This window comes from Narcine bancroftii, chromosome 8 (assembly GCF_036971445.1).
Source record: "Narcine bancroftii isolate sNarBan1 chromosome 8, sNarBan1.hap1, whole genome shotgun sequence".
NCBI lineage: Eukaryota > Metazoa > Chordata > Chondrichthyes > Torpediniformes > Narcinidae > Narcine > Narcine bancroftii.
The window spans coordinates 173,214,644-173,227,413 of NC_091476.1; the positions used below are offsets into that span (position 1 = coordinate 173,214,644).

Sequence of the window (12,770 nt, forward strand, 5' to 3'; positions counted from 1 at the left end):
GGGAGAGGTTGAACAAACTTGTTCAGAAGCAGAGAGTGAAGGGAGACCTAGTAGGTTTATAAAATTATAATTAGGCATTGACAGGGTAGACGATCAGAATCTTTTCCCAGGGTAAAAGATTCAAACACAGGAAGACCGACATTTAAGGTGAGGAGAGGAAAAAGTTTAAAGAAGACGTGTGGGTCAATTTTTAACGTGCACTGAAGTTGGTTAAAATAAATAATATGTGAACATTAATCTTTGTGGTTAAATAGCAGAGAGAATCAAAAAGGAAAATGTGATAATCTGGTCTTTAAAAGTCATTTTCATTCAGTGCCATCTAATAAAGTTGTCATTAAGATGAACAGCATAGAATTAAAAAGGGACATCATGGATAGAGAATTGGCCTGAGTCACAGCAAAAACACAGGAGCAATGAAAGGCTGTTTTACAACTAGAGGAATGTAGATCAGAATTAGAATTTATTGTCATGAACAAGTCATGAAATTCAGCGTTCTGCGGGAGCGTCTTAGTGCAAACATTCCGATTATGAACCATCTTCCAACATTACTATAAGTAAAAAAAATTAAAATAACAGACAACACAAAGTAAGGCCGTGTCTTTGGTTCATTGATTATTCAGGAAAATGATGGCATCGCGAAAGAAGCTGTCCTTGTGCCACTGAACGCTCGTATTCAGGCTCCTGTACCTTTTGCCCGACGGTAGCAGAGTGAAGAAGGTGTGGCCTGGATGGTTGACGGGGGAGGGATCTTTGAGGATAGAGGCTGCTTTTTTCAGACACCGCCTCATGTAGATAACCTCGACTGAGTGAAGTCTAGTGCCTGTGATGTTGCAGGCCAAGTTAACAACCCACTGAAGTTTTTTCTGGTCCTGAGGGATGGCTCCTCCATACCAGGCAGTGATGCAACCAGTCAGAATGCTTGCCATTGTACACCTGTAGAGATTTACGAGAGTCTTTGGCGACATACCAAATCTCCTCAGACACCTCGCAAAATATAGCTGCTGGTGAGCCTTCTTTGTGATTGCATCAACATGGAGGCTCTCGTACAGATCCTCGGAGATGTTGATGTTCTTGTCCCTCTCCACAACTGAGCCCTTGGTGAGGACTGGGTCGTGTTCCCCTGATTTTCTTCTGAAGTCCACAATCGTCCCTTTGGTTTTGTTGATGTGAGCGCAAGGTTGTCATTACCCCATTCAACAAGATGATAGTGGGTATCATGAGGCCCACATCTTTTCTCAAGATGGATTAGTAACTTGTCTGAAATTTGCAGAGGATGTAAAACATGGATGCCTCGGAAACTGCAAAGGGACTAGTCATAGATAACAAGATGACATTGACAGTTTGGTGGTGTGAGAGATGGGAAAATTGATCTAAAATTATGAACATGGAAGAAACTAAAGTTCATCAGTAAATGGCTGTAACCAGTACAAACAGGATAAGCTTGGGGGTTAGGATGCAGGAAAGCAGAGTCAGCACGATTAACATAAGAATCTTCTAGTCTTTGTGACAAGACCATAAGACTAAGATAAGGAGTGGTAAGGAACAATAGAATGTAGGAAGTTGAGGTAGTCTGGATCAGATAAGGGTCTCCTAGCCCTGGACAGAAGTACCAAGTCCTGCATATCTAATTAGCTAACCTTACACAGATTTATACATATTAAATTAGCCAACCCTAGACAGGATGAGCCAACTCTGCATATCAAGAGACTGTAGCCCCGAGAATCAGGAAGGTGTGAATAAGGACAATAACATGAAGGGACACCGACAGGATACCCCCTGGTCCTCCAAGTATACTGAAATTTCACGTAGGCAGGCAGGATTGCCTAATGCCAAACCTCTCCAGCAGGAGGCAGAAGAATGGAAGGGGGGAGGGTATTCCTATACTGAAATCAACTGTATAAAAGTTGGGTGAGCCCCAGTGTCTGTGTGTATTCCCAGGGTAAGGGGAAGCACCCAACTTTGCATTGTTGTAGTAATAAATGTTCTTTGTTCTCAATTTTTGTCTCGAGCAATTTCTTTAAAGGTACTTTAATTTCTAACAGTGGAATAGGTGAGAGATAAAATTTAACGAGAGATAAAAGATAACTTTTGCTCAAAAGAATGTGCAGAGAAACATAAATGAGAGATAGAGTAAAATGTTTCTAGTCATGAGGGACTTCAGTTACATGAACAATAAAGGGTTCAGTCAAAGGAATTGAAATATTAAACTCTATTCTTTGATGAAGGGCAAACAACAAAGGGACAGAAAATAGATTGATAAAAGAACCAAAAATGATTAGAGGAAAAATTTTACACAGCAAGGTTGAATGGCCTCTGTACTTACTATACGTGTTTGATTATTCTATGAACTTTATTCCATTCTCCCTGGATTTGTGTTTCGAATCACTTTCTTCTTTGGCTTGGCTTCGCGGACGAAGATTTATGGAGGGGGTAAAAGTCCACGTCAGCTTCAGGCTCGTTTGTGGCTGACAAGTCCGATGCGGGACAGGCAGACACGGTTGCAGCGGTTGCAGGGGAAAATTGGTTGGTTGGGGTTGGGTGTTGGGTTTTTCCCCCTTTGCCTTTTGTCAGTGAGGTGGGCTCTGCGGTCTTCTTCAAAGGAGGTTGCTGCCTGCCAAACTGTGAGGTGCCAAGATGCACGGTTTGAGGCGTTATCAGCCCACTGGCGGTGGTCAATGTGGCAGGCACCAAGAGATTTCTTTAGGCAGTCCTTGTACCTTTTCTTTGGTGCACTTCTGTCACGGTGGCCAGTGGAGAGCTCGCCATATAACACGATTTTGGGAAGGCGATGGTCCTCCATTCTGGAGACGTGACTCATCCAGTTTGATTATTCTATGAACTTTATTCCATTCTCCCTGGATTTGTGTTTCGAATCACTTTAACTTACTAACTTCTAACCACTAACCACCAACTTCTTTTAAGCATTTTAAAACCTCAAACTGTATCAACAAGCAGGACCAGGAAATTGGGAGGTGAGTACTGTAACAATATTAATATTTGGGGAGAATTTATAAGATTTAAAGAGAAGGTCACATACCTACACACGTTTTAAAACAGATCTTATTTGAAAGACTGAAGAATTCAGATTGCAGGATCTCTGGAGAATGGAAGCACCTTTCACAAGTAGGGGTTAATTGAACTGTGGTCATAAAACACTTGACCATTGTCTTGTTGGAGTCATGCTGTCTATCAGTACCCTTTCTGCAAAGTGCTCATGGAAAGGTCACTCCTGGATTTTGTTTATCTAACAACAGATGGGAGCAGAAGAATGAACTCCTATTGTTTTGCTCAGGAAGGTGGGGATTTTGCAAGACATGAGTCACATGCTCTCTTTGAAGTTTCAGTTGGAAAAGAGAGAGTTTTAACAGCTTAGTCAAGACACTGACTGGTAACTGAAAAGTGCAATCCAGGGAAAACTGTTTGAAACTGATGAAAGCAAGTTCCAGAGCAGTAGATGGCTGGAAGTTCTATCTGTCTGATGTTTCTCTTGAAATAGAGGAAGGAATGGAAGTCTGTGGTAGCTTGAAGAGGTTACCATCTAGAAGACCCTGATGGGGCAAGTTTCATCAGCGAGAGCCTGAGGTGACTAGTGGTGGTACCTCAGTTGTGGAAATCCTGGAGCAATAAATATCTCTCTGCAAACCCTAAAATAACCTTCCTGAGCGGTAAACATTTACCTTTCAAGCACCAAGCCTGGTGAACTTTATACATGTTAAATTCTGTGCACAGTATGGTGATTGCCTGCAACCAGAGAACTTGGAAGGAGAAATGAGATTGAACTGTGAACCAAAGAACTTTTCTTGAATTTACACATACATTACATCCACATGCACTTAGAATTAGAAGGGGGTCAATTTGGGTTAGTTAAGTATAGAGTTAAGTTAATGTTTGATTCTATTTTCATGTTTGTAGTTTATTAAAAATAACTTTTGTTTTGAAAGCCACTTGTCTTGGTGAATGTCTATTGCTGCTGGGGTTTGGGGTCCTTTGGGCTCGAAACAGGTCTAAAAGAAGATCATGCTTTGGGAAACCCGAGGTCAGGATCACAGAATATCTGATCTGAAGGCTGCATTTGTGTCCTAATGATGTAATGAAAGTCCAAAGTGCTAAGTTTGACAAGGAACCTCTCATTCTTAATGCCTTCAAAAGAAATGGCATTTGAATGATCAGGGCATAAGGGTAGTAGGCAGCTTTTGCCTCTCCCCATTTTATTTATCTATGTAAATATGCTAATTGATTTGTTAGATATGATTCCTTGGTGTGCAAACGTCTGAATGGTTGGAGTGATAGAGTGTAGACAATCAAGTTGTCAAAAATCAATCACCCTTATTGCAGACCTCTAAATATAAAGAACATTGCCCGAGAGTTGAGCATAACTGCAGAGTTGCAATGCAGCTGGAATCTGGTAACAAGTTTACTGTCATATACATTGTACAATGTGCACATGTTCCAAAATTCTTATTTGCAGAAGCCAAATGAGTACTTCATTAAAAAAAATCCAAATACAATAATATACATTAATTAAGTTCAAAAGTAATAAATAAAGTTACCATCATACAAGTAAAAAAAGGGAGACAGGTCTTTTTGTGGTATCAAAGTAGTTTATGATTGGTGAAGTAAGTTAATACAGTTCAGAGTGTAGTTAAACTAACCTGTAATCTCGTATGTAGGTGAACTTTTCTTCTTGCTTCACCAACTCGGATTTGATTAAATTATCCCTCAGAACAAATTGTGGCATACCCAGGATATGTCCTTTGTTTGTAACCATCACGTTGGAGTTGCTGATATCAGTTATTTCAGGACTGCTTGAAAGAGAAACACAGTTACTTATTAAGACTTAAGAGATGACAATGCTGGAATGTCAAGCCAAACAAAAACAAACCACTGGAGGGACTCAGTGGATCAGATAACCTCAGATAGATATTAGAATGTAGGAAGTAGAGTTAGTCTGAATAAGATAAGGGTCTTTTAGACTTAGACAGAATTAGCAAGGTGTCAGGAAGGTGTGAATTAGAACAAAGGCAGGTTTGTGAATAATGACAATGAAGATAATGACATGATGAGACACCGACAGGTCCTCCTCCAAGTTCACAGAAACGCAAGTAGGCAGACAGGATTGCCTAATGCCAAACTCATCCAGGAGGCAGAAGAATGCAAGGGGGGAGGGTATGTCTATACTGAAATCAACTGTATAAAAGTTGGGTGAGCCCCAGTGTATGTGTGTATTCCCAGGGTAAGGGGAAGCACCAAACTTTGCATTGTTGTATAATAAATGTTCTTTGTTCTCAATTTTTGTCTCGAGCAAATTCTGTGAAGGTACTTCTGTTTCTCACAGAAGGAAATGGACAGTCAACATTTCAGGTTGAAACCCAGTTTTATGTCGAAGAGTCAGTGGATGAACCAAGAAGCGGGTGAAGGATGATGGACTGATAGAGTCAGGTGAGGTGGAGTTGGAAGACAGTGAAAGGTGGAAGAAAACAAAGCAAAAAAAAGAGGAAACCAGGAGGAGAGGATGATAAAGGTGGAGACAGCTGCTTAAGAAGAGATTTAAAAAAAGGACGATAGCCTGATGAGAACAGTGGAAGAAGTGATATGATGGGAGGGATGTACGAGTGGTAGGTTGGTAGAAAGTGTTGGAATCTAGGGGTTAAAACAGTATGAAATAAATGATAAATTAATAAGTGTATATTTACTGCATGGAATCTAGGGGTTAAAACAGTAAGAAATAAATGATTAATCAATAAGTGTATATTTACTGCATGGTTCAGGGAAAAAGGAATGTGATTAAGTGGCAATCACAGCAGGGAGCAAAGTTGGCTGAGCAAAATTGTCTCTCCAAAATACAGGGAGAGGAAATGCATAAAACAATTTAGGAGGAATGCTCAAACGAAATGAGGTGGTGAGTAGCACAGGAGACACAGGCCAGATCAGAACAAAGAATGGCCTGTAAGAAACAAAGGGAATGGAAAACAAGTCTAGGAGGAAGATTAAGGCAGGAGGAGGTGTTAAAGAGAACAGCAGAAATTGGCAGGACAAGAACAGAATGGTGATTAGAGATATCTGGGGATAAAGTAATTTCTGATCAACACAACGGGATAGTCTGGCCAGGAGGATTAACATGGGAGTGCTACACCCCAGATATCTGCAAAACAGGAGATGACTTGTGATAACCCTTATGCAAAAAGATCTAGCAAAGGAAGACAACTTTTGTTCTGTATGATAATGAAATCTAGCAAAGGAAGCCAACTTTTGTTCTGTATGATAAGGTTGACCTATATAAACTGAACCAACTGGACAATAGGGGTCAGTCTCGGGGAGTAGCTCACTGGCAGGTGACCTATGAACTAACAGACTGACCCAGAGCTCTGTTAAGTTTTATTCTTGTGCTGTGTAATAAATTGACTGTTGAACCGAATACCTTCTCCTATCACTTCATTCAAAGAACGCGCTGGACTCAGACTACACATAGACTAAATTAAGAGTAAGTTAAAGCCAGAGTCCAACAATTTGGTGACCCCGACGTGATGAAGATGGAGAAGTGACGGAAGAAAAAGATACGAAACACCGGTCGATTGTGGTGTGGTGATAACAACAAGTGACCATCCTACAAAGGGAGGTAAGCAGACGCCTGTTTTAACGAAGTTCTGCTATTGGCAAAGATAAATTGTGTGTTGTCACTACTCTGCAAAAGCCCTCGTTAAAGCCAAAGAATAAAACAAAAAGGGGGTTGGAGTCCCCCTGGTGGAACGGGGTTGGAGTCCCCTGTAGTAAAAGGGGGTTGGAGTCCCCCTAGTGGAGCGGGGTTGGAGTCCCCTGTAGTGGAAGGGGGTTGGAGTCCCCCTAGTGGAGCGGGGTTGGAGTCCCCTGTAGTGGAAGGGGGTTGGAGTCCCCCTGGTGGAACGGGGTTGGAGTCCCCTGTAGTAAAAGGGGGTTGGAGTCCCCCTAGTGGAGCGGGGTTGGAGTCCCCTGTAGTGGAAGGGGGTTGGAGTCCCCCTAGTGGAGCGGGGTTGGAGTCCCCTGTAGTGAAAGGGGGTTGGAGTCCCCCTAGTAGAACGGGGTTGGAGTCCCCTGTAGAAAAAAGGGGGTTGGAGTCCCCCTAGTAGAACGGGGTTGGAGTCCCCTCGTAGCGATCTCGAGAGATAGCTTTAGACACTTGGCCAATTAGTATAAGGTGTATGGTGATGGTTATTTGCTCCTATAGTGTATAATAAGTATCCGTATAAGGTGTATTGTGTTATAGTTATTTGTTTCTATAGTGTGTAATAAGTATTTGTTTAAGAATCGTGTACCATAGTAGTGTATAATAAGTATCCGTATAAGGTGTATTGTGTTATAGTTATTTGTTTCTATAGTGTGTAATAAGTATTTGTTTAAGAATCGTGTACCATAATAGTAATAAGTATCTGTATAAGGTGTTCGGCATTTAACTGTTTTTTCATGCACGCTGGTATTGTTGCTGTGTATATCACTGTATTACTCTCGATGTTTTAAGTACTTCTGAAAAAGGGGGCAGCAGAGGTTACAGATTGTACTGTTTTACAGGGTAGAGAAGGCATAGAGGCAAGGTATTTAGAATACGGATCAGGGAAACACAGTGGGGATAGGCAGTCACACAGTGAGGCACCTGTGTACACAGACTAACCGCAAAACAAACAATGTACATTTCACACAAAGGGGGAAACTAACAAGCTAACCGCAAAACAAACAGACACTTCACACAACCACGAGACACATAATCCCCCAGCTGGCTCTCTCTCTGATCATCCCTGAAGGGGAACACCTGTTTTCAGGGAGCTGCTGGTCATCTAGTGGTTATACAACGTGGGAAGGGACGAAGTAGATTGCAGGGTGTCAGAATCACGAAGTCTAAAGGGTTAAAGATCAGAACGGAGATGGAAGGAGTAAATAGGGATGTAGGGCAAGAGCTCGGGGGAGACAGAGGGGTTCCCCTATCTGTAAACCGACAGTGGGAGAAAACAAGGGATCAATTACTGGGAGGAGTACCGAAGGGAGAGGAGGTACAGGCTATGGCACGGTACGAACAGATATGGAGAGAGCTGCAGAATCAGGGGAAGGTGCCACAAGGATTTGAAAAAATCCGACTGGTACGGTACTTAGGAGAAGCAGAGAGGGAAGCAGCCAAGGAGGTGCAGGAACATGAGGCAAAAGGACAAGGATCTGATGTGTAAAGTGGCTGGATCAGCCAGTTGAAGGGGGAGTGTGCATGTCCCTTTAAGTGCACTGTGGCACTTGAAATTGAGGCTTCAGGCTCTTGTCTTGCAGTTAGAGGTATGGAGCCCTATCAACACATTTAATACATTTCTTCTACACATTCAGCAGTCAAGGTCCGTGAGTTTAAAGATCACCCACCTCTGGAGAATAAAGATACCTCTGGGGATTCCTATAAGTTTAATCATTCATTTCTCTGGTGCATTTTCCTCTGGAGTGAAATTAATGCCTCAGCACAATTTCTCTGTATTGCCGCTGTTATTTAATTCATGATAACTTTCCCCCATTCATCAGGTTTATATTTAAATCCGGTAGTGCGGAAGTTACATTGTAAATAATCACGGAGGTAAACCCTGCGCAACTGGATTCAGCTTAATGGAGAAATAAACCTGCGAACTGGTCTATGGTGCTGTGTGAGTACTGCAATAGGTGGAATATGATTTAAATTGGTGGCATAGTTCAGAACAATTGGGTGCATAAGAATAATAATATCATTAAGAACTCACAGATCTTGTACCAGATGCTATTCAGTACATCTTGACTTAAGGACTGGAGAAATTGGCATGTTAGAATGAGATTGGCATGGCACCAATATTTCTTGATTCAATAATGACTCCACAAGCTCCAGGATTCATGCAGCAGAACTTTTAAGTGGAATATTATAGAAACTAGCCTGTACTTAAATTATTGTGTGTGCAATCTTCATAAGAACATCTTTTAACTTTTTTTGGTGCCTGTTTTACAGACTGTTTTAAATAAGGCCAGCTCCTGTGAGCTGTGGCACAAGGCATTTTACTTAAGGCAGAACTAAAGGTTGAATATGTTTCAAGTTCTCTTGCAGGGGCTCTTGTGCTGCAATGTCTGTTATGTACTCAATCTAACAAATTGGAGGGTTGTGCCCCATACAGACAAGCAGCTCCAACTGCATTTTAATAAGGTCTAACATATTCAAAACCCATGCAAATATGGTTTGTTTCATTTTACAATTTTTACACTAACACAAAGGAAAGTCAGATTGTTACAAAGTGCCGTAATTTAACATTTTTTTTTAGTTTCTTTAATGGTTTATTCAGTTATTGTTGTATTTTACTTGTCTTTTGATTATTCAGTTATTGTTGTATTTTATTGCAGTTTTCAATGAGCTTGACATTTATTGTGGTTTTATTCAGTTCTTATTGTATTTTATTGCAGTTTTCAATGAGCTTTACATTTATTGTGTTTTATTCAGTTCTTATTGTATTTTATTGCAGTTTTCAATGAGCTTTACATTTATTGTGCTTTATTCAGTTCTTATTGTATTTTAATGCTGTTTTTAATGAGCTTTACATGTATTGTTCATTGTTGTTTACTAATTTCTTTGGAATATTGTTCGTTAATGTTTTAAGCCCCCCTGGAATAGGGGCAGCAGAGGTTACAATTCAGCTCCTTTAGAATGTAGACAGGGCATAGATTTAATGTATAGTCATAATGGGATATAAGGGATCCCAATACGGACCAGGGGAATTAAACAGCTTTAGTGGAGTACATCTAATTTGTATCTTAGCCTACACAGGTATTAAAGACAGGAGTTTTGAAGCGATAGCACAAAGGACATGGTGGGACAAAGACAGACAGAATGGTAGTCAGGATTGTACATGTAACAGAGAGAGAGAGAGTTAATACATATGCTAATGTACACAGACAGGCTGCAACTCACAAGTTCGATGATACATATGCTAATGTTAGCAGACAAGCTGCAACACACAGTTAAATCACAGTCCAGTCCCCTTTCCCCCGGTGTCATGCAGTCCCTGACCTTTTCCATAAAGGAGGATGAGGAGATCTCGACTTTTTTGAGTCAGTGTAGGGAGAGTTGGACTGATAAGGCAGGAGTACACCCAGCCACAGATCCCTTGCAGACTACACTCTTTAGGGCTGCAGTAACGAGTGGACTGCCAGCTGTAGTTAGGGAGGCATTAGAGAATAACCCTGATATTCCTGGCTGCTCGAGTGAGCAATGGGAAAAACATTTGACCCATCACATGAAACGTTACAGGGCTAAGCAAAAGGAGGACAAACATACTATGGAGTCGGCACAAGTGCAACTCCTTAAGCTTCAATTGGAAGAGGCTAGAAAAAAGGCAAACGAGGCAAAAAAGATTTCCTCAAAGGGTGCAAACCAGATGATTCAGCAGCCAACGCAGCCACCACAAGGGAATAATATGAGTTGGCACCCGGCCCCATATTGGGCACCGGGTCCCACCTATGTGGCCAGAATGGGAGGTCCAATGGGGGGATTCCGAGTAAGAGGGAGAGGTCGGGGTGCTCCACGAATGCAGCCAGCCGTATGCTTTGTATGCGGTCAGCCAGGACACTGGAAGAGAGACTGCCCCCTGGCTTGGGATCCTCGGGACACTGGGGGAAGGGGATATGGACCACCACAAAATGAGCATTGGGTCCAGTCCCAGAGATCGTCAGTGCCACCCCCGGTACATCAGGCACCCCATGCGGCTTTAGCTCCAAAGAGACAATTCCCTTTGCTGACAGAGGAGGAGCAATATTGCCCACAGTGACGGAGCCCGAGCACCCATGAGCAGGCTAGGTTGGCAGACCCTTTCCTGCAGATTAAAGTTATGGACATGAAAGTATCCTTTTTAGTGGATACGGGAGCCAGGTTTTCAACACTCACTGGCGCTGAGTTTCAAGATAAAACATCATCCTCTAGCGTCCAGCTGATAGGGTTCTCGGGTACACCAGAAAATCTGCCGTTTTCTACACCACTAGTCACTTCTGTGGCAGGACAGACTTTTACACATCAGTACATTTTGTCAGCCAGATGCCCTACCAATCTTTTGGGCAGAGACTTGTTGTTCAAGTGCGGAGCATCCATCCTTTGTGGACCCAGCGGAATAGAGGTCACCTTTCCAAATGGATATTCTATGAACTGTTCAGTAACTACACTGCATTCCAGTTCTCAGATGTTGTTGGCGGCAGCTGGAGGATCCGCGTCTGAGGGACAATGGGCTGACATTTACTGGGGGCTGCTGCAACCTGAGGACCCACAGAAGGGAGGGCTGCTAAAGCTTTATAATCAATGGAAGCCGTGGATCCAGACGTTACACCCGTATACCCCTCCCTCGGACCCTCCCCATATGACCCTCTTTTACGATAGGGATGGGGATGAAATGTATCAGCATGCCCTTTATGAAGAGGTAGAGGGCAGGCAATGGGAAATTAATTCGGACTACATAGTGATAGGAAAGGAGGGAGTGGCCGCTGCGGTGGCACTGACATCTGAGCAGCTGGAATGGTATGAGATGGCAGGTGAGGCCATTCCTCATGTCACCCTTGCAATTGGCACTACTCATCAGGCAAAAGATTTGGGACCGATGTGTCGGAACTTGAAGTCCCTAAGGGACTGGTCTGACACCCAAATACCGACAGTGCAGTTCTCCTCATCTGCTCAGGCATACAGAATTTGGTCCATTACATATGATCAAGTCCTCCTTGAGCATAGACAGATTGAACGATTTCATGGTAGGGAGAAGATGGATCACCCCGACTCAGCCCCTATGCTAGACTCTCTCCCTGAGAACCTGTGGTCAGTGGGATCAGCAGATGTGGGCTTTGTCAGCAGGTTGATTCCATGACCTTCGAACTGTCAGATTACACCCCTATTTGGCAGATGCAATACTACATCATCCAAAACCAAAGACAGTAAGGAGATGCTTTTGTTTTTGGGTTTGTCAGGTTATAGTAGGCAGTTTATCCCATCGTATGGTGAGTTGACACATCCACTGCGAACTTTGGTGAATGAGCAGGGGATGAGGAATCTGGGAGCTACACTTGATTGGACTCCACAGGCTGAGATGAGTTTTATTCTATTGAAGCAAGCTCTTACAACAGCTATAGATTTGGCGATTCCAAATTATAACTACCTTTCTTTTTGGATGTTTCTGAAAAAGCTCACACAATTGATGGTGTTCTTTTTCAGAAAAAAGGGGGTGGAAGATGTGTGCTGATGTATGTGAGTATCACACTAGACCCAACGGAAGACAGACACCCACCATGTACAAGACATGCAGCAGGAGTAGCAAAGATTCTACAAAAGGTGGCACACATAGTAATGGGACATGGCCTGACAGTATTAACAACACATAGTATTGTAGCATTTGTGAGCTCCACAGCATTTACAATGACTTCGTTAAGGCAGACGAGACTAGAAAAGATCCTGAATGCTCCAAATGTTACGTTTACCCATGAAGGCATTAACATGGCAGAAAATAGTGGAGAGGATGAACCAAACAATAAAAAGTAAGATCAGGAAAGTACAGGCACGGACCAAACTAAATTGGGTGGATGCGTTGCCCCTGGCATTAATGTCAGTAAGGAGTTCGGTAAGTTCTGTGACAGGATTTACTCCATATGAACTACAAACAGGGCACCAGTTTCCAGGACCGGGAGCCGGAATTCAGACAACGAAGAATGAGGTAAGCTCAATGGGATGCAAGCTTTATTATGAAAAACTAACGGCTCTGGTGTCAGATTTTTCACAACAGGTC

General features: G+C 42.5%; 1 protein-coding gene across 10 annotated transcripts in view; it reads right to left on the reverse strand.

The window, feature by feature from the left end:
- The window catches only part of inpp5b (inositol polyphosphate-5-phosphatase B), a 149,565-nt gene that overhangs the window by 63,497 nt on the left and 73,298 nt on the right, over positions 1–12,770 (reverse strand). For 9 of the 10 annotated variants that reach the window (XM_069895843.1, XM_069895845.1, XM_069895841.1 and 6 more), the window contains one exon: positions 4,653–4,805. In XM_069895843.1, coding sequence (XP_069751944.1) covers positions 4,653–4,805 — 153 coding nt within the window. The remainder of the gene's footprint in view (positions 1–4,652; positions 4,806–12,770) is intronic. The other variant, XM_069895842.1, reaches the window with a different exon arrangement.